The sequence below is a fragment of the Podarcis tiliguerta genome, assembly GCF_965153285.1.
Source record: "Podarcis tiliguerta genome assembly, chromosome: 16".
NCBI lineage: Eukaryota > Metazoa > Chordata > Lepidosauria > Squamata > Lacertidae > Podarcis > Podarcis tiliguerta.
Window position 1 is genome coordinate 18704434 of NC_139549.1, and position 22234 is coordinate 18726667.

General features: G+C 45.7%; 1 protein-coding gene across 8 annotated transcripts; it reads left to right on the top strand.

The window, feature by feature from the left end:
• Positions 1–748: 748 nt before the first annotated feature.
• LOC310666463 (semaphorin-4A-like) lies at positions 749–22234 on the top strand. Of its 8 annotated transcripts, none has more exons than XM_083417343.1 (15): positions 776–824; positions 2165–2240; positions 3030–3191; positions 4806–4966; positions 6106–6165; positions 6732–6830; positions 8961–9072; positions 10216–10323; positions 11151–11290; positions 12265–12434; positions 13271–13421; positions 16387–16576; positions 17444–17559; positions 20752–20909; positions 21690–22234. In XM_083417343.1, the coding sequence occupies exons 3-15, from the start codon at positions 3095–3097 to the stop codon at positions 22093–22095; spliced, it is 1968 nt and encodes a 655-aa protein (XP_083273469.1). In that variant the 5' UTR covers positions 776–824; positions 2165–2240; positions 3030–3094; the 3' UTR covers positions 22096–22234. The 8 variants fall into 8 exon arrangements, with proteins under 8 accessions (XP_083273470.1, XP_083273472.1, XP_083273469.1 ...); XM_083417345.1 differs by having other exon boundaries at positions 780–824; positions 3063–3191; XM_083417347.1 differs by having other exon boundaries at positions 801–824; positions 2165–2330; positions 3063–3191.

Below are 22234 nucleotides of genomic sequence, written 5' to 3' on the forward strand. Positions count from 1 at the left end.
CACTTGCAGCCTGATCCATTTTGTTTTAAAATCCATTCAATTATCTTGGTCCTTTTAAAACAGGCCAAATGTCTGCAATATCAGGTTGCTCAGCTTGGGTTTTTTCTAATAGCCTTTGGAGGTATGTGTGTGTGGTAAAAAAAAACTTTGATTTTTTTTTTTAAAGCATTTTGTCGTTTGCTTCTCCCCCTCGCAGAAGTGTTTGTGGTGAGATTGTTCCAAAATTAAAGAGCTATGGACATGGGTTTTCATATAAAAACCAAGAAGGCAGCCTATCCACCTTCTTCTTTAGCGCTTTTGAATTTATGAGTGGACACTGATAGGGAATTGAAAAATAAAGAACTTATTTCACATCGCCTAACGGCAGCCTGGGCCTCAGTAGCCTATTTTTGGAAGATCTAGCTAATTGGGATTATTGGCATACCAATACTTGGCAAATTGCTCTTTATACAGAAGTTACTGCGCTAGACATCACTTTTTTTGATGCCTGGTTTGATTCGATTTCGAATACAAATGTAGAAGCTCATGCACATCCAGTGCCGCCAGTTTATACGGATGTTTGAATTCACAGTTATCTTATAGGAAAGGGTTCCTTTTGAACCAGGGCGATTAGCAACCATTCAAAAAGGAAAAAATCATTGTTTCTCCTGACTTCTGATGCTATTGGTTGCCATTGTTTGATGTCACCGACAAGCTGAACACCAAAGGGTTGGGACTTCTGATGCTATTGGTTGCCATTGTTTGAGGTCACAGACAAGCTGAGCACCACAGGGTTGGGGCTTGCTGAGAGAGGTCAGAACAAGAAACATGAGCCTGGGGGAAGGGTAAGTGCTGGTGAAGGAGAAGACCTTGTGGCCTGAAATATACTCCGAGTTGAGAGTGGATTCCATTCTCTTTATTCAGCTCATAGTGGTGAAGAGGAATATGGCCTAACTGGGCAAAGAGCAATTGAACCTGGGGAGGATAGGCAAAGGGGATGTGGGGGCCTGATATTTAAAGGATGAGCAGGGGTGGCAGGAATCTTTGCATTTATTCCAGAGACTTCCATTTATTCCCCCAAAACATCAGGTTCTAGATTCACTTTGGAAATTCTCCTGGCCTCCATCAGACACCATGTTTGGGATAAGGAGGATTTCTCCTCCTGCAGGAGTACAGGTTCCCGCCCCCCCCCCCCCCAAACCATTTCCATATCAATTTACCTTCCTTGTAAGTGTCCCCTGTTCTGTGCACTTAACTGCTGATTTATTATTCCTTCTGGAAGATGGTGGTCTTGCTAGTTCTCCCCACTTTGAGAACTCGTTCTGGTTGGCAAAGCAAAATTATGAGTCTCCTCTCAGTAACATTGTCCAGGGGTCTCATATGCATCCACTCTACTAAATCCCCCCCCCCACTCCTGAGTCCTGTGGGTGGCATCTGAGAGGCTTATAAATCGATAGGTTTTTTTGAGCTTCTCATAGAAGAGAGTTGGAAACCTAGGAGAGGCCTACATAGGAGCCATAAACCTAGGAGAGGCCTACATAGGAGCCATAAATCCTGCTGGGCATTCCTAGGATCTGCAGTGTGGCACCCATTGCACCCTCAGGTGCCATGCCTGGCCCATCCCATATTTTGGTTTTTTTTTAATAGTGTATTTTATCATCATTGGAATGTCTGGCTGGAAAATGATTCTCACCTGCTTACCTCTCTTTCCTCTAAATGCTTCTAGGGAATAGCATTTTTGTTTGGTGTATATTTTGCCTGATTTTCACTAGCTGTTAGGGGAGCGGTTCTTTGCCCTAATTTTCTTTTTCTTGTATTTTGCCTTGGTTTTTTTGTTACTGTCTGATCAGAGGACAACCTTGTCACTGAATCCGTGGGCAATAGGCAGCAGCATAGTCGCGTCAGGCTTTCTGTCATTTGCTGATTTGTACTTTTCGTTAGGAGTCTTTGCAGTCTTGTAGCAATAGCCCCATATTTCTTGAAGAACATTTCCAAGACTTCTCGGTAGGTTTACGGCCATGAAAAGCTCTGCTTGAGCACTTTGCCCTCTTAGTTTGCAGCTGTTGAATGGCTCAAGTATATCATTCCAGACTTCACACAAAATACCAGCCTCCAAACTGTGCTTTATGTCCCTCAGGATCTTTGCACCTGACATTTGAGATTCATCTTCCTCAATTCTCTCTAGGGCTCTGAGGATGTTGGCACATATACCTTCAGCATCAACACTCTGAGAAATTTGAGCATTAGACACTCGTTTGTCAGTGAGTTTCCACAGTCGCTTCCAGCATATTGCTATTTCCATGTGGGATTCAATCACATTCAGGCAGATTCAGCTTGCACAGTTAAGGAAGGTTTGGAACTCTTAAACAACAAATACACTTTTTGCAATAAAGAAAGTGATTGAAAAATGCACTGGAAAGTGTGGGATTGCAGCGTTTCCAGGCCAAGCTCCAAGGGGAGCTCCACATAGAACACACTGCAGTAGTCCAGTCTCAGGATCACTAACCCTTAGATTATAGTGGCAGGATAAAGGTAAAAGGTAAAGGTACCCCTGACTGTTAGGTCCAGTCATGGATAACTTGGGGGTTGCGGCACTCATCTCGCTTTATAGGCTGAGGGATCCAGCGTTTGTCCACAAACAGCTTCCGGGTCATGTGGCCAGCATGACCAAGCCGCTTCTGGCGAACCAGAGCAGCGCACAGAAATGCCATTTACCTTCCTGCTGGAGCAGTACCTATTTATCTACTTGCACTTTGATGTGCTTTCGAACTGCTAGGAGGGCAGGAGCAGGGACCGAGCAACGGGAGCTCACCCCATCACGGAGATTCGAATTGCCAACTTTCTGATCAGCAAGCCCTAGTCTCTGTGGTTTAGATCACAGTGCCACCCAGGATAGCCTAATCCAAATATGTGTCAAGCTGGTGCAGCAGATGAAGCTGATGAAAGGCTCGCTTAGCCATAGGGAACCCTTAGGCCTCAGAAGGGTAGCAACACATTGCTACCTTTTTAGAGGTGACTTCTTCCTTATTTTCTTCTGAATTTCTTGACAGCTACCAAGTTAGCTGCCTTTCTCCTGCTTGCAGAAATCCCAGCGACCACCTGCTGATTGACAACCATGAACCCCAAACAGTCTTTACACCTCTTCGGGTTCCTCCTGACATTTGCCACCGCTCTGGCCACGGATCTGATGCCAAGGCAAGACATCCAGATAAGTGAGTAACTCACAGGAAGACAGAGGCAGAAGCTGCACTCTGGGGAGATATTAAAGGGTGCCTGGAAGGAGATGAGCGAGATTTCAAACCTAGGACTGCCCTACGTCTGGATTTTCCCAGACATTACTGGGATTTCAAAGGCAGAATTGACGTCCAGGGCGAATTTCCGAAAGGCGGTGCTTTGTCCTGGATCTTGGGCAAGTCAGTCAAACAACTTTTGGAGTGTCCTGGTTTTTACTTTTTAAAATAGGGCAACCCTACCAAACCTGTTACTTCAAATGTAATGACCCGAGGCATCATTCAGATTGACACCGCCCCCGCCCCCCACCCCCAACAAACCTCATAACAGGTATCAACGTGCTGTTGCACGAACTGCCAACAAAGCAAATGGGTCTCATTGCTCCCCCTGGTGGAATTTGCTTATAGCAACTTGATTGTTCAGCAGGAAACACATCCCCCTTTTTTTGCTAGCTACAGACACCAACACAGCACCTGCACTGCACCTGCGCTGCTGCCACCCATTATCTTCCCTCCACAGTGCCTAGCTGCATGTTGAATGCATGACACCCCAGACTCAGATCCACCCTGCGACTTTTCAATTTCACCTCCTTCCTTCCTTCCTTCCTTCCTTCCTTCCTTCCTTCCTTCCTTCCTTCCAGTGTCCACCCAGTGTTTCATCGCCCCCTCTGAGGCCTCCGTAGCCCCCAAGCATCCATATAGGGTTCCCAGTTTGATGCCAGCACCAGTATTGGTGGATGGAAAGGAGGAGTTTGAGGTGGCCCAGAACCTGGACTCTTGACATCGTCCAGAACTTGGACTCTTGACATCGTCCTGGAAAGCTGCAATATCTCACTGACTGCAAGGGCTGTGGACCAAATGATCAATCCTAGGAAGCTAAAGTGCATGCTCCAAAGGTGGTGACTCAGTTCCACAAACACTGCCCTAACAAAGCCAGCGCCTGAGGGTGGCACATGCCCCTCTAACTGCCAGGTTTCAAGGTGCTTCTTTCAAAATGGCGCCAGGCTATGTCTTGCACCGAGTACACTGTCCATGTTTGGGACGGAAGTACGACATATGCACATATATACCACCAGGGCTGGGCAATATGTGGTTTTCAACATTGCGATATATATCACCAACTAAACATTGCGATGCATCGATATATCACAGTGCCTGAAATAAGGACAGAGCTATGTAAAGGCACTGGCTGGCTTCAATGTTTATCTCACATTGCGATTTTGGTATAGCACACACACACACACACACAAGCACCATGATTCATGATATATAGCCAGGTCAAAAAATATGAAACCGATATCATGATATGGACTTCAGACCATTTTTGGATGATATATTGATATATCACCCACCCCTATAGACCACCCAATGTTCGGCCCCTGTAAGACACCTTCAGCATAAAGGAACAAAAGGCACACCCTGACTTCACCTCTGGGGACCGGGAAGCAAGAAAGGTGAGCTCCACTAGCCACTGAAAACCAGAACTGGCTACCCAGTCCATCCAAAATGTGTGGCTCTCTGGTTAAAAGCAGCCCCCCCCCCGGTCAGTTGGTATTGCTTGCTGAAAATGTACCTAACATCTTTTCCCTTCCTCAGGGAACCCTCGACCAATTATTGCACAATACCACCAAAAGGGAGTTACAGATTGTGCCACTTTTGTCCTGAGCACAGATAGGAAAACTCTCTATGTGGGAGCCAGAGACACCGTTGTCGCTCTTGACACTGCCAAAGCTAAAATCAACAACCAAAAGGGCATGGTGAGTAAGAAACGGCAATTCAGAATAAGAAGTGCGGGGGGAAGACTTGGGGTGATCTTCTGGTTAGCCCTCCTCTAGATGACAGCCCTTGTCTTCCCCCACCCACCACTTTTTGGAGAGATGTTGGGAAGCCTTTGCTGAAAAGGTTTCCTACATGTGCGCTGGAGTTCTTTGTGTTTCAGGCCTCACCCTGGCCAAACCATTGTTTGCTGTTAGACACCCCAACCAGGAAACTGTGGCTTGTGTGCTTGCCATCCAAACCGGGTGTGAAAGAAACCACAGCTTGTAGTTGGTTTATAGTCCTGGTATGATGTGCAATAAAAAAAATTGTAGTGTGGTCACACCAGGGAATATCCAAATTTATCATAGAGGGGAGAAGAGAGAAAGAGCAAAGGCAAGGATGGGGAAGAAATTGAGTTCACAGTTAAACGTGAACCCACTCAACTGACACCTTGCCCCAAACAATGCACAAACTGAAGCACAACTATTATTCAAAACTCACGCTTTTCTGAATTTCGGAATGTAGTTCTGCAGCCAAAAAGTGTCAATGAGGAGAACTGTTTGCAAAATGTATGTGTATGTCTGTGTCTGTGTCTGTGTGTATGTAAAGATACAAAATGTATTACATTAGGCAAAACTGCCCACAACAATGTGTGCATTAGGAGAAACTTGCGCTAAAATGCTGGCATTTTTTGTGAGGACTTCAGAAAAATAAAGCACGAATCAATACAGAAATGTGGAGAATTGAATTTAAGATTAGAAAAGTAAGAAACGGAGTGAAAGCAAAATAGATGGCTTCATCCATCCCTATTGCACGCAGGCAGAAGGCTCAGCCCCACAGTTTGCCATTTCTGTCAACTTAGCGTTTTATTCGAATACAGAGACTGTTGCTGGTAAATAGAGGCAGTCTTTATTTATTTATGTATTGGCTTATTTAACAGCATTTCTAAATCACTTAATTATTTCTTTTCAAGAGAACTCGAAGCGGTATACATAAACACAACATTGAAACAGTATTTTTTTTATTAAAAAAAATCCCAGATGTGTTACCTTAAGGCTGAGCATTTTCACTCTTGGCAACTATCCTTGTTGTTGTTATCTTTCTCTAAAGCTCCCTTCTTCCACTTTTCCTGTAATAGGTACGCTGGGCCCCCACGAGGGAGATAAAGGACGTCTGTAAACTCAAAGGCAGACAGGAGGTAATGGGGTGAGGGGTAGAGGATAAGGGAAGTTTTACAACCTAAGAATGTGGTGTGCAGGGCTGGCCCACTCATGGGTCTGGGTGAGGTACTTGCCTCAGGGCGGCAGCTGGGAAAGTCGGCAAATCTGGTCTCCCAGGAGTGCACCGTTCACCGTTCTCCTCCTCTTCAGCCCACCTCCTGCGCAGCCCTCCTGCAGCCACAGCCGCCTCCTCTTCCACAGACACCCCACCCGGCAGTTGCCACAGCAGCCTTCTCCTCCAGTGCTCGCCTCAGCAGCATGAGCAGGAGAGGCTGTCTTGTCACGTTCTGAAGTGGAGCAGTACTAACCTAATGCTATTACATCCAAGCTCTAAAATCTTCTAGCTGCACTGCTGCTTCATGATTCTATGACTAAATAAATAGATCCACCATCCATTGAAACCTTCAAGATCCCTTTTGAGCTTGCAGAGCAGGAAAGGGGCTGGCTTTTCATGCTTTTTAACAACCTGCCAGTGGAAGCCTCCTCTGGGATAGAAATGTTACCTGGAAGTTGAATCCTGATTTCCCCCTCTTCTTCTCCACAGATGGAATGCTTGAATTTTATCCATGTCCTGGTGCAACTGAACGACACACACCTTTACATCTGCGGGACGTATGCTTTCAAACCCACCTGTGCTTACGTTGTGAGTTCCTGGGGGAGAGAGATGGGGGGATGACAAGGGCCTTCAGTGTGACTGGTCCTGTTCAGTGGGACTCTTATTCCCAGGGTCAGGGGTTGGGGGACACAGGTGGTGCTGTGGTCTAAACCACGGAGCCTCCTGGGCTTGCTGATCAGAAGGTTGGCAGTTTGAATCCATGTGACGGGGTGAGCTCCCATTGCTCTGTACCAGCTTCTGCCAACCTAGCAGTTTGAAAGCATACTAGTGCAAGTAGATAGATCGGTACCACTGTGGCAGGAAGGTGAATGGCATTTCCGTGAGCTCTGGCACTCGTCACTGTTCTCCGTGCGCCAGCAGCAATTTATTCATGCTAGCCACATGACCCAGAAAGCTGTGTGTGGACAAACGCTGGCTCCCTTGGTCTGAAAAGCAAGATGAGGGCCACACCACACCATAATCGCCTTTGACTGCACTTAACCGTCATGGGGTCCTTGACCTTTAACTTTATCTTACCGTATGTTCAAGCCCTACATTGGGCAAAAAGATTCCTGCATTGCAAGGGTTTGGCCCTTGTGGTCCTTCCAACTCTATGATTCTACACAAACACGACTGGAACAGTATTCCTGCTGAGATACCTGTGCTTTCCAGAAACAGCTGAAGATAAGCTTTTCTAGCTGTGTGAAAATGTGCCTGTCATCATGGGTGTTGATTTAGTATTGTGTTTAAACTCATATTCCATTGTTTTCATACAGTCTTTACAACTATTTTAACTTCTGCTTCATATGATGAATTGTCTTGAAATGTATATGCAAAAGAAAAATTCATAAATTAATAAAGAACAACTTCAGTCTCCATATTGAATGAATGAAGAGGTTATATCAGGGGTCAGCAACCTTTTTCAGCTGTGGGCCGGTCCACCGTCCCTCAGACCATGTGGTGGGCTGGACTATATTTTTTTGGGGGGGTGGGGATGAACAAATTCCTATCCCCACACATAACCCAGAGATGCATTTTAAATAAAAGGACACATTCTACTCATGTAAAAACACGCTGATTCCCAGACCGTCCATGGGCTGGATTGAGAAGGTGATTGGGCTGCATCCATCCCCCGGGCCTTAGGTTGCCTACCCCTGGGTTATCTAAAGCCATGGGTAGTGCCAGGAGCAGGTCAGTAATAAAACACCTGGTGTCTGTGAAGTTGACTCTTTATGTCACCTACCCACCCCTGAAACTGGAGTAGCCTAGGGACTGAGAGGCTGAGCCATAAGACCGGAGATCCCTGGTCCAAATCTTGCTTTGCCATGAAGTTGCTAGACAAACCTTAAGCAAGCCATTCTTGTTCACACCTCATCTCCCCCATCTGTAATAGGGGAATAACAGTCAGAGTTTAGTCAGAGCTCAGTCTCACCAACTCCCAAACATAGAGCCCATGTGGCTAAAGGATTCACTCTTGGTTGGGAAGATCTGAGTTTGAGCCTCATCCAGCCACAAAACTTACTGAACATCTTTGAACCAGTTGAGCACTCCCTCTTGACCTAACCACGAAATTGTTGGAAGGAGAAGAACAAAGCAAGGGACCAACATATAGCACCCTGAACTCCTTGGAGGAAGAGAAGACCCGTGCTCAAAATGCAACAGATATAATTATGCATAGTGATTGTTATGTACTGAGTTGAATAGGATCCAAACTGCAGCAGTCTGATTGGTCCTAGAACAATAGGATCCAAATTGCAGCAGTCTGATTGGTCCTAGAACAATAGGATTCAGAATGCATCAGTCTGATTGGTCCTAGAACAATGTAGCAGTCTGATTGGTTGGCAGGAACCACCCAATCATGCTCCAGATATAAGTGAATCCACAACCTGATTGGCTTACAGTAGAATTCCAGAATTAGCCAATCATGTGCAGCCCATTGTGTAAATAATGTATATAAAGCAGATACTTTGAGGGGACTTTCATTCATTCCTCCTCACCACTATGAGCTGAATAAAGAGCCTGAAATCACTTTGCGACTCTGAGTATATTTCAGTGATATTAGCAGGAAATGACATATCCCAAATTCTACAGCAATCGGGATGCTTGGTTTCTGAAGCACACCATCCCATACATTCTGTTCCTTTTTGTCTCTTCCCTTTCCTTTTCCTGTCTTGCTAGGACCTACAAACATTTGCTATGGTGACTGATGCAGATGGCAAACTCCGCCTTCTGGATGGGAAAGGCGTCACTCCCTATACTAACAAGTATAAGAACACAGCAATTCTCATTGGTGAGCCATCTGGAAAGGGAAGGGATTCACTTCCTTTGATATTGAATGTTTGCAGCACCCCCTAATGCCCCCTCCTGAGCCACTTTCCTGCCCCCATGACTCATTGCAAAGGCTCTTGTCCAGCCCCCCACAACTGAGTGCCCTTCTGATGTTTTTGGACTACAAATCATCTGTGTTGGCTGGGGCAGATGGGAGTTGTAGTCTTAAACATCTGGAGAGCATCCTTCTGAGGGAAGCCCCGGACTGTCTCCTTACTATTTGAATGCTGGAAGGGTATTTGTTCTTATTTAAATATATGACTAGCCCCAACACTAACCACTACACCACACTGGCTTCCTAGAGCACTTCTGCAATGGGGCAGCTATATAAATCAAGTAGGTAAATAAATATGGGGAAAGCAAAATATCACTCGGAGAAGAATCTGAAATATTTTCCTTGAAGCTTGAATTTGTTTTATTCTGGATTGTTTCATTTGATATTTTGATGTGTTGTCAACCACGTTGAGATTTTCTCTCTATTTAAAATATAAAGCAGTATAGAAATAACAGGAGCAGCAGCAACAACATCATCATCAACAACAACAGTATGTGAAGTGGCATGCTGTGTATTGCACAGATCCATGCAGGTGCCTTTCACATGGATGTGCACTGGATACAAGATGCCCACTTTGAGATACAACTACAGCCCGTCCATGAGGCAGACTGAGGCAGCCCCCTCAGGTGGTGGAATCCAAGGGTGGCCTTCCTCAACACACACACACTGTTGACTCCATTAAAGAAGCAGCTGCGGCACCTTCTAGGAAGAGATCTCACAAGAGCACCATAAAATATTATGAGAGCCCTTTGAGATCTCGCTGCAGCCACATGACCCTAGTAAGCAAGACTTGTGGGGCGGCAAAGGGGGGCATGTGGCACATGCAGGACACGCTTTCTCGTTTTGCCTTAGGCGGCAAAACAGGATGAGCCATGTCTGTGTAGTGGTCCTGGGGAGAGAGCTGATCAAGGTGAGAAAAGCACACTTGCTGCCAAGATCTATAGCCAAGCATCTCCAGGGTAAAAATGGGGGCAGCGTATTACCAGAAATCCAGAAAGCGGGGACTGTTCCTGGGAAAGAACCATCTTCTTTCCTGTCTTTACTCTGCAGATGGTGAACTTTATGCAGCTACCAAGAATGACTTTCAAGGGATAGACCCTATCATCACTCGTACCCTGGGCAGCAAGACAATGTTGAAGACAGAGCAGTGGATGGAATGTAAGAGCAGGTTTGGGGCACTGAGGGAGTGGAAAGTTTCTTAGTCATCCAAATAGAGTCCAGTGACTCCCACTGCCCACCACTGCCTGGTCACCTGGGCAGCTGATACGTTAATGGATTGGTCGGATGCAGAGGAATGGAGGGAGGAACCAGCTGGGGGAACCACCAAGGAAAAAAGGCTCAGAGCCCGGGGAGTTGTGGTAGGACAAAGATGAGTGCTCACAGGGAGAAAACTGGGAAGAGGAGGTGTCGGAAGCTGAGGAGGCAACAGGGCTTAGTGAGCGGGAAGAATCTGTAACAGAGAGAAGTCCAGAATAGAGGCAGTAGATGAAGCAGGGCAGGGGGGAGCCAAGAGGCAGAGATGAGTCCAGCTGCTGAAGGGCCATGGGTGTCTCCCCCTTCTGCTGCAACAAGCTCCCCTCCCCACTTGTCTCCCAGAACCTGAAGAAACTTGAAAAGTGTGAAGGAGAGTCTCTGATTGCCTGGAATAAACCCTGGAGATGAAGGGACTTAGACAGCTGTGGGGAGGTGAGAGCTTTCAGTCTCAGCAACTGCTTCATGGGGCCAATACTTAGCAGAGATGGGTTGTTGTGCTCATTAGGCCTGACACTTCTGTACAGATCCTGTTTTTGCTAATAAAGAGTTAGCACCAACTCGCACAGTGTGATTTACTGCTGGCTGGCTCCTGACAGTTAACAGGTTGGTGCCTGGAGAAGATGCATCTCCTCAACAACCAGCATTCCCTTTGGAATTCACGCCAGTGGGGTCATGAACTGAGAGGGTGAAGGGCATCTCACATCTGGTCTTTTTGTGGCTTCCCTCTGCAGCTGATGCAACGTTTGTGGCCTCCATCAACATCCCAGTTGCCCCAGATGATCAGAAAATCTATTTCTTCTTTTCGGAAACAGCAAAGGAATTCAACTACTTGGAGAAGGTGGTTGTTTCGAGGGTGGCGCGCATTTGCAAGGTGAGCTGCCTCCAAAACCAAGGGCACATTTGAGCTGGGACTTGCTTGGCCTCTTTTTTTAACCCTTGAATGTCTAAAGGAGTAAGATGTGAGCATGTGCAGAGTGGCTGTCCCTTGCCTCTTGTCCTGGCATATCTGGAATTGGGAAAGACAGCTTCCCAGGAAGGAAATGGAGCCAGAATTTATTTTTAATTATGCTAATATAATGGAAAGACCAAGCATTTGGGGGGACTTTTTCATTTAGAAGAAAAGGCAACAGTAAGGCTGCAGTGGTGGATAGACTCCATTTTTCCTCTTTCATACTGCTACAAATTTGAGGGCCACCCCCTGAAGTAGATTCAGGGCCCGATAAATGAGAAGACTTCTTCAAACAGTACGTTATTCTCCAGATGGGGCCCGGTCTCAGGGATTTCATCTTCTCATGAAAGTTGCCATGACCCCCAGGTTTCAACAGGGTCAGGCCTGGAGGGGCAGCCTCAGGCAGATGATGGTGAAGGAGAAGGGAGCAGCAGATGGAATTGGGTTGTGGCAACTCAGGTCAGAGGTTCTGTCTCTTTACTCCGGCTGTTAGGGAGAGGGAAGCAGACCCACTAGCTCTGCATGCCACTTATCCCGCAAAACAGAGCCTCTTGGGGAACTGGGAAGGACTTGGAGAAGCTGGAGGGGTGACTGAGATGGAGCTGGGGTGGCAGGACACCATCCCATCACTGAGAACCTGGTGCTGCATTTGTTGATGGGACCAGACACACCTACCTTGATGAAGCACACATCTTAAGTACACCTTTCCTGTAAGGGGAGAAAGTGCCTCATGAATAAAGCTTGCTATGCCTTGTCCTTAATAGCTTGGTGGGAAGATGCTGCAACAACAAAAGGGCATGAGGGCAGTGGGAGGGAGGGAGGAGATCAGGAGGGGCCAGGGGAGGAAATAAGAGATGACTGGTTTGTCAATGGTCTTGCTTTTCCATCCTCTTCAGAATGATGCTGGAGGAGAAAAGTTGCTGCAGAAGAAATGGACGACATTTGTAAAAGCTGCTCTCTCCTGCACCCCAGAGGGGCAGTTACCTTACAGTGTCATTCAGCACGTATTTGCCCTTCCACATCATGGAGGCGACACAGTTCTCTACGCTGTCTTCACTCCTCAGTGGTAAGGCTGCGACAACTCATTGTACCCAGGGCTATTTTGTGCCGTAGCCGCTCAAAATAAGGACGGAGAAGAGATCTGGCTCACGTCCCCTTTTTAACAGAAACCTGCCTAATCTGCACTTCCCTGAACAGCAGGTGAACTGGAACACAACTATCCTTTGAAATCTGCACTGCTCTGAATTTTGCAATGCAGTTCAAAAGAAAAAGGGGGGGGGAAGTGTGGGGTGGGAAAATGCCCATGTTGGGGAAGTGTGCCTAAAGATGCCTAAATTTATGAAAGTAATGTACAAAAAGAATCATAATAGGTGAAAATCTCTTGCAAAAAAAGAAAATGCATCTCTTTGGGGAAATATGTACTAATTACAGACATTTTTTTTATGTGGACTTCTTCAAAAAATTCACAAACAAATATGGACATTGTCAGTAGCTGTGTGTCAATCCGAACTTTTTCTGCGGTTTATTACCGTAGATTGTGGCATGAGTAAAGGTTGGCATAAAATATGAAAAGAGATCCTCTTTATGAACTTTTCTTGACCTGGAAACCGGAGCCCTGCATTGTGGGTGCCCTATAGTTGGCGCCAGTGCTTGGTAGTGTATGTATGAATACATGTGAGCGCTGGACATACATGTGGTTTCTGAAACACATTGCAACAAGGTGACAAGCTGATTTTCACACTGGAAAAGTGAGAAAGCAACATCAGATTCATCCATCCCTATCTTGGAATCCATTCTTTGGTCCCACAGCGCACTAAACAGTAATGAAGATAAGTGACTCTGAGCATTTGCAGAGTGCCTTTTCATTCTAGTGGTGCAGCTGACTTGCCCATCTCTTTGCAGGAAAGTGGGAAATCTCTGGAGCTCGGCAGTCTGTGCCTTCAGCCTTGCTGCTATCAACAAAGTCTTTGATGATGGGAAATTCAAAGAGCAAAACAGCTTTTCCCAATGGATGTCTTATGAGGGGGAGGTCCCAGACCCTCGCCCTGGCAGTGTGAGTATCGCTTCAAGCCCTCTTAGAAGGGTGTGAGTAGGGACCAGGTGAACATGAGCTTCTGGTGGGGAATGCTTACAAAATTCTCCTCCTTTCTCTCCAGTTTTGGAGCTGTTGTTTTTCTGGAGTAGAATGGGTGTTTTCAAAGTCCTCTTATCAGTGCTTTTTTTCTAGAAAAATAGGTGCCAGTACTCACCATGAAGTTGTTGCAATAAGTGCCACACTTTTTGTGGAAATGTTGTGGATAGTAGCAGAGGACATACTGATTAAATATTATCCCTCCTCACTCATACTAGTGAGCTAGCAGCAGAGCACTATCCCTTATCTGGAAGCAAGTTGATGGATTCCCTAGAATCATATAAGTTCAACAATCCAGTCTGGCTTGTCCAGATTGGATTGTTCCTGGTAAATTTCCCCTTTAGTTCCCTCTTAAAAACAATAATGATGCGACAGTCTTCTTTTAAAAGTATTGGTAAAGTTTACTTACATTCAGTTCACAGTTTTGTCCTGAAGGCAGGCTTTATCTTGCAGTTACAGTTGTAGAGAAAGGAAGTCTGAGCTAGGCCTCAGACTTTCTACCTTGTGGCTTCCATCCTCTGTAAGGATGAGCCAGCAGAAGATGGCAAAAGAGCAGCAAAAGAGCCAACGAAAGAAAGATGGCTTTGTGACTAGCCCTTTTATAGGGTCTGCTAGGGTCATGCCCATCTACCTGGTCACACACAGGGGGGGCGTGGTCCAGAGCATGTATGACAGGAAGTTCTCCCAGTCTGGAGCAACATTCCCCTGTGTGTCCACTCTAAAGGTAAAGGTACCCCTGCCCGTACGGGCCAGTCTTGACAGACTCTAGGGTTGTGCGCCCATCTCACTCAAGAGGCCGGGGGCCAGCGCTGTCTGGAGACACTTCCGAGTCACATGGCCAGCGTGACATCGCTGCTCTGGCGAGCCAGAGCCGCACACGGAACGCCATTTACCTTCCTGCTAGTAAGCGGTCCCTATTTATCTACTTGCCCCCGGGGGTGCTTTCGAACTGCTAGGTGGGCAGGCGCTGGGACCGAGCAACGGGAGCGCACCCCGCCGCGGGGATTCGAACTGCCGACCTTTCGATCGGCAAGCCCTAGGCTCTGAGGCTTTTACCCACAGCGCCACCCTCGTCCCTGGAAACAGCAAATGTTGTACAGTATTTGACTGCTACAGTGAAGATACGTCCCACACTTTTTAACAACAAAAAAGAGGTTCCGGTACTGTGTCCCCTTAAGGTACCTCCTGAAAAAAGCACTGCCTCTTGTTATTCTGGTAATTTGGTAGTAGAGTACCTGTTTTGGCTCTCAAATGGTCCCAGGCTCCATCCCTGGCATCTCTGGGCAGCGCTGGGAAAGACGCCTCCCTGAGAGCTATTGCACCACATCCAACATCCCTGACCATGGGCCATGCTGGCTGGGTCTGACGGGGGTTGGAGTCCAGCACGTTCTGGAGGGCACCAATCTGGTATAGGATTTTCCAGTAGAGAGCTAGAAGGACCAATGATCTGACTCGGCTTATCCACACTTATCTTTTGCTCTGCTCTTTCCTGGCACAGGTCCGCACTTAAAAGTTCAGTATCCAAGCGTTGGTGGTGGTGGTTTTGCCCCAGAGCTTTCCCTGCAAAAACCCGCTCTTTAGCACTCAATTGGAGCAAATGTCTATTTGGGGTTTTGTGGATTTCCGTTTGCTCCAGTTGAGCTTATAGAGCGGGTTTTGGGGAGGAAAGCTACGGAGCAAAGAAAAGGGTGCTCAGACATGGAGCTTTAAAGCATGGCCTGTGCCTGGAAACAGTGGAGGAAAAGTAGAATAATAGAATCTTAGAGTTGGAAGGGACCCCAAGGTCCATCTAGTCCAGGGGTCTGCAACCTTTAAGACAAAAAGAGCCACTTGGACCCGTTTCTGAAGAAAAAAAAACTGGGAGCCGCAAAACTCGTCATTATAAAAATAACTTTTTTGTCACTTTTTTATTATTTCTTTGTTTGACCCCTCAGAATTACTCCTCATAGAAATAAACGTTAAATTAACAAGTTATTTTTGTGTGTGTGTGTGTTCTTCACTCCCCTTCAAAACAGTGACCAGCGTACATGCCCCCTTTCAATGCAGTGACCAGCGTACATGCCCCTTACAATGTAGTGGGCGGGCGGGCGGGAAAGTGACGTCGGGACGGTGCGTGACTAACGCACACACCGCCCCCATGCAACGTCACAGCCAGTACAGCGCCCACCACAGTGGGGAGTGTCGGGGCGCACAATGCACCTCCTCCCCTCGCTAGTATCCGCCCCGGAGCTGCAGCAAAGGTGTAAAAGAGCCACATGCAGCTCCGGAGCCGCGGGTTGCAGACCCCTGATCTAGTCCAACCCCCTGCAATGCAGGAATCTCAACTAAAGACAGACATCCAACCTCTGATTAAAAACCTCCAGTGAAAGAGAGTACAAGTCTGTTCCACCGTTGAACTGCTCATTGTCAGAAAGTTCTTCCTGGTGTTTAGTCGGAAACTACTTTCTTGTAACTTGGTTTGAGTTACCCTCCAGAGCAGGAGAAAACAAGCTTGCACCATCTTCAGTGTGGCAGCCCTTGAGATATTTGAAGATGGCTATCATATCTCCTCTCAGTCTCCTCTTTTCCAGGCTAAATATACCCAGCTCCTTCAACCGTTCCTCATAAGGCTTGGCTTCCAGACCCTTATCGTCTTGGTCTCCTTCAGTATAAGGCAGGGTTTTTTGTTTGTCATTTATCATGTTTGGGCTTCTTCATAGTGTCTGTGTCCTATTTCCATTGTTGGAAGCATCGTGCCTCTAAATATTAGTTGCTTGGAATTTCAACTAAGGGGAGAGAGTGCTGTTGAACTCAGGTCCTCCTTGCAGGCTTCCCAAAGCATCTGGCTGACCACTGTGAGAACAGGATGCTGGACTGACCTCCAGCTCTTTTCACATTATCCCTGCAGTGTTCCATCACCCCCACTTCAGACAAAACCCACAGCTTCATGAGACAGCACTATGTGATGGATGAAAAAATTCAGCCAATCGATAATCGACCTCTACTGGTGCAGCCAAATGTGAAATACACCCAGATTACGGTACACGAATTGCATAACTCCTTGGGAAGGACCTACTATGTGATGTTTCTTGGGACAGGTATGCTTTTATGCTCCAGTAGTAGAGATTGAGTTATTTGTAGGATGCTTTCCCCAGCGAGGCTCACCTGGCCCCTTTGTTACCTATATTTTGGCACCAGTCAATAACATTCCCCGGGCCTTTGGCTCATCAAACAATCTATGACTGTTTAAACGGGCTGGGTTTTTGTTATGTCTTTTTGTGTTTTCATATTGCAAGCTGCCCTGTAATCCTCGGATAAAGGGTGGTACAGAAATTTTAATAATAATAACAATAATACTATTGAGCTTTGTGAACTATTTATTTTTTTGACCCAATAAGGGGTAAAAATGAGGGCTGTGACATTTAACTATATATTAGGCTAGGAATTGTTTGGATTGGGGGGGCGTGTTTATTGCTGTTGTTGTATCTTTTTTTTTAACTTATGACTGATGTGGCAATTGTAAAATCTGCTCATGTGCTTTGGTGTTTCGTTTCTTGTTCATGACTACTTTTGTTCTGTTTTGCCGTTATGTAATTTTTATATATATTATAAGTCGCCTGGAGCATGGTTTTAACTTAGGAAAGAGGCATGCAAATAAAACGATTGATTGATTGATTGATTGATTGATGAGGCGGAATGAATTGATCACAAATTTTTCAATTTAAAAAAGTAGAAATCTCAGAGGCTGACTACCTGTCACCTGCCACAGGTGAACCTCCAAAAGCAGAAGTGAGAATGAACTGCAGGCAGAGTGGAGTTCAGCTTTCCTCACCTGCTTGTCTCCTTAGCTCTCATAACTGGACTCCCACCACACATTTGAGGAGGGCAGGCCTGTATTTCAACAAACTGTTCCGCCACCATCGTATCTGATTTGACAGCTCGGCATCTTCCCTTACTTTCCACAGACCAGGGCATCATTCACAAAGCAGTGATCGTTGGCAACGAGGCATACATTGTTGAGGAGATCCTGCTGTTTGTGAGGCCAGAGGCGATCAGGAGTCTGCTGCTTTCTCTTGAAGAGGTAGGAAGGCTCTGTTGGCTAGAGACTGGAGCTGCGAGCTTTTAAAAGGCTGTAGCTCAGCCGCAGAGCATCTGCTTTGCATACAGAAGGTTTTCGGTTCAATCCCCAGTAGGGCAGGCAATGTCCCCTGTCTGAGACCCTGGAGAATTTCTGCCAGCCAGGGGTAGCAATAGTGAGCTAGATGAGCCCAGTGGTTTGATGAGGTATTATTAGGCAGCTTCCTCTTTATATCAGTTCTTGATCCAAAAACCATTGGGAGTAGAAAGTACTTTATTTGTGGTGAATGGACACAATGCTTCATGTGCAGGAGGCCCCAAGTTCAGTTTCCAGCACCTCCACCTCCAGTTAGGACTGGGAAAAGATTTCTGACTGAAATCCTAGGGAGCTGATTCCCAAGCAGTCAAGAGACTTCACCTGCATGTGTTCATGGTGAGTTCTGGCACCTCTTTTCCTAGAAAAAGAGCAGTGTGTGTGTGTGTGTGTGTGTGTGTACGTGTATGTATTAGTTACCTTATTGAGAGTTTGGGGTTTTGTTGGGCAGAGTACGGTGCCCTGACTCCTTGCCCTGCTGCCAAACACACACATCTGCCTTTTTAAAATAATAATAATAATATTAGTTTTCCATTAAAAACATCCAATTAATAACAAATCAAATCCAGTCATAATCCAAATCAAGAAAAAACAACACCAAATTACAATCCGAATTATTATTAAATTTCAAACGGACTTCCCATATTCTGGACTTCTGAAGCAATCATCTCACACAATTATATTTTCTTGCTTTCTTCTTTCACATTCCAATCTTAAACTCTCTCAAAGTCCTCAGTCCCTGGCTGATCGAGTCTCAACATGTTAAACAGCCATGTATCCTTTCATCTGCCGAGTACAGTTTTATATATATATATATATATATATATATATATATATATATATATATTCCTTCTGTCCATTTGTCAGTGCAGCTTTTCCTGGCTCCACTCTTATCTCCCAGTCTGGGCCGTTGTCTAAGCCTGCTGCTTGAAGTTTAATGACCCAGTATTCCAAAGTTGTTATGTTGTTAAGCATACTGTTCGCTAACATATGTAGCAGTGAAGATATAAATCATTTGGTGATTGATCAGCTTTTCCAGGGACCACTCAGACCCACCTCTAGGCCCTGGAGGGGGGCTGCTAGATGCCCGCTTCGCCTTCTCTCTCGCCCATGATGAAGAAAAGCATGCAAACAGATTCACTGTATATTGTGGGATATTTCCCAAATTATTGTCTCAGATTGTTGTAGAATCAGCCAACAAATGTTTCCCACTCCCTCGAAAAAGGGAGTAATTCGCTCTTTTTTATCCTGCGTGAGAGCTAGCAAACGCCATCTTGGCCGCTCCTTTATCTTTTGTCAAGTCTGATTAAAACTGTGCAGCTGAATAATTAATTGTGAATAGATATCCACCTGTACTCCATTTAAAAATTAGATCTCTCTAATGAGGTTCTGTAGCACCCTGCTTGTGGTTAACGCTTAGCTGGAATGAAATATTCAACGCAGCAATAGAGAAATTAAAATAATAATTTATTTGTCAGACAAATAAATGATAGGCACAGTGGTATATGGTTACCAAAGCTCTGCACACCCCAGCCCTGATGGCCAGCACTTATATTTCCTCAGCCCAGCCCCCTTGCTCCTCCTTTGGCTGCCTCTATCCAAGCAGCCTGGTTGAAATTCCTTTTGGCTGTTTGCTGGAACCAATCATAAAAGATACACCCATTTCCTATTACCTTTTATGGGAGACAAAGAGCTATATTTCCTTCTATTCATAAATGGCAGACAAGTAGCCATATATCTTACATTTGCCTTGACAAGGCACCTTAATTACCAGATCACCTTTTGCCCTATTGCCCTTTTGGCAACAGGGGCAAATGGCTAAAACAGATGGCTCATGGTTTTTAAATTCTATCTTAAACAGAGATCATGAGTTCACCTTCTCACACACCATCAATGAAATAAGAATCTAACATAAGAATCTAACATTTCTTACTTTCTACATCCTTTGCATAATTACATTAAAGCCAATATATTTCATACATAACATAGATTTTTAGAAGAAAAGCCTTTGCCTGAGAAACTCAGTAAAGAGAAAAACCTCTTCATTTTACACCCCCCTTTCCCAGCCAGCTGCTGTTCCTCTTAGCTCTTGCCCTTTAACCTTAGGAAAATGTGGCTGATGGGAGGCACATGGTATTATTTTCTGTTAAACTATTTACCAACTCTTAATTAGTGTTTTTGCAGCTTGATTGTATTCTGTAATATGTAGGGGTCAATATAACCTTTGCTCCCTAGCCTGTAATTTCCTTTTACAACTTTGAGGTACTATTATAAATCAGGGGGCCCTGTTCAAGAGGATAAACAACTGCCAAAGTACTTAGCCAGCTGCTTTTCTGCCTGGCATGAAACATACAAACATATTTTTAAGCTCATTTTAAAATACAGGCCTTGATCAAATGCCTCAGTTCAGCACATAAAAGCAAATGTAGATATAAAGAAAGTACGTACCGATCACCTCCATAAATCAAAACACCATGATGAGAATCTCTTTGAAGTCCAAACTTAAACACCACCAACTGTGCAGTTCCGCAGATTGTTTCCTTTTTCTCCTTCAGTCCAGAATATGCCTGTTTTTGGTCAAATCTTATTAATTTTTAAGAAACAGGTGTCCTTGCATGTAGGAGTGGCTCCGGAGAGTGCCAGCCATGCTGTGCCCTTAGACCCAGCACCCCTACCGCTCGCACCTTGATGCGATCTGACAGATCACGGGCTATCTGCGCGTCTGTGAGACAGTCCTCCCCCACCCTGGGGAGTCTGCCAGGGCTAATTACTCCCATATTAGCCCTGGGTTACTGGCACGGCTGGGGTCCATTTGTGTGGGAGGCAGCCATTTCCCACAGCAGAAAGCCGGAAGTTGCAAACACACACCTCTGTCTAACTCACATTGATGTTTTGTCAGGCAGGGCCAAAACGCCTCCCTGTAGCTTGTAGTTAAATGTTTATATAACTACATTTTGATTTGACTTTTTAAAGCCTGGTGCCTGTTGTTATGATGACTCCCACAACTTAATTATATACCAGATGTGGAAGGATGACCTTCGGCCTGTCATCCTTTAATGGGTTCCAAATAGTAATGGAACATCTCTGTCTGTGCATTGTCAGGGAATCCTGCATGTGGGGCATGCCAAAGGAGTCCTTCAAATATCAATTGCCAACTGTGGCATTCACAAAAGCTGTACCGACTGCATTGCAGCGCGGGATCCATACTGTGCCTGGAACGGACGCAGGTGCAAAGAAATCCAAATCTCCGATACTCACAGGTAAGTATTTCTAAGCTAGAGAGCACTCTGTGAAAGCACATAGAAGGGTTAAGGATAGCTCAGTCAGTAGAGCATGAGACTCTTAATCTCAGGGTTGTGGGTTCGAGCCCCACCTAGGGCAAAAATTCCTGCCTTGCAAGGGGTTTGACTAGATGATCTTCGTGGCCCCTTCCAACTCAATGATTCTATGAAAGGATGAATTCCTTAGTGGGGATGGGGAGTTGTGGAATTTGGTTTGAGTTGCAAATAAATGCAAACCTACCTTATGTGCACTTCAGTTCACTAGGTGATTTGAAATGCAGCTGTCTTCGGATTCTGCAGTGCTGCACACAAAAATTGTTGTAATAGTGAAAATAATGTATTGTAATTCATTAGATTAGGAGATTTGGGTGTGTGTGCATAGATTAAGCACAATTGCCTATAAAAAATGCAAGTTGGGTGCAATGTACCTGGAACTGTATGAATTTTCATGCAGACCTTAAAACTGGAAAACACTAAACAGATTATTCCATCCTTTCCTCACACTGAAACCCACACTATACATTTAAAGCACCACTTTAACAGACAAGGAGAATCCTGGGAAGAGACGTGTGTTAAGGGTGCTGGGAACTGTAGGTCAACGAAGTCAGGACCTGTAACAAACTACGGTTCACAGGAATCTTTGGGGGAAGCCTTGACTGTTAAAGTGGAATAAGACTACTTTAAAAGTATAATGTGAATGTGACCTTGCTATGGTCCAGCAAGGCGGTTCTTACTTTCCTGGGTCCTTCCTTTCCTTAGGGATAGCTTGAAGCAGGATATTGAGGGAGGAAGGCCAGAAATTGGGTGCAGCAGAAGCAGCAGCAGCAGAAGAAGAAGCAGAGCTTCCCCAAGCTCAATTGCTGTGGCGGTTGTGATGACCTTGGTTTTCTTCTCCTTCCCTGACAATCTGAAAATGGAAGGGCCGGGATGCAGGAGCCTCTCTGAAGCCAATAAAGCATCAGGTCAAGAGAAACTCCTGCTTCGTGACAGCCAGAGCCTTCCACAAGGCAACCTTTGCCAGGAAGCTGCCAACAGCTCTAAGATCTGCTGTGTCAAAGGTGGTGGTGGATCTTTTCAGAACATCCTGGCTAAAAACAACTGCTTGGACTTCGACCTGGCATATGGGGAAGACTCCAGAGGCGTTGTGGCAGTAGAGGGAATCTAACCTGGTCCAGCTTCATCCCCCTGCAGGAGCAACCTTTTGAGATCACAACAGCTCACCACAGGCAACCAAACAAAGATCTTGCCACTATTGTGATGCTGTTCTCAAGCACCACAAAAGTAAACATGCTGTTACCTCTTGA

What these genes read in the sequence shown, in the direction of transcription:
- LOC310666463 (XM_083417344.1), top strand. Translation starts at nt 3,095, where the DNA reads ATGAACCCCAAACAGTCTTTACACCTCTTCGGGTTCCTCCTGACATTT. An exon ending in AAGGCAAGACATCCAGATAA is followed by an intron (nt 3,192 to 4,805) that starts GTGAGTAACTCA and finishes TCCCTTCCTCAG; the next exon opens with GGAACCCTCGACCAATTATT. An exon ending in TGTGATGTTTCTTGGGACAG is followed by an intron (nt 16,577 to 17,443) that starts GTATGCTTTTAT and finishes TACTTTCCACAG; the next exon opens with ACCAGGGCATCATTCACAAA.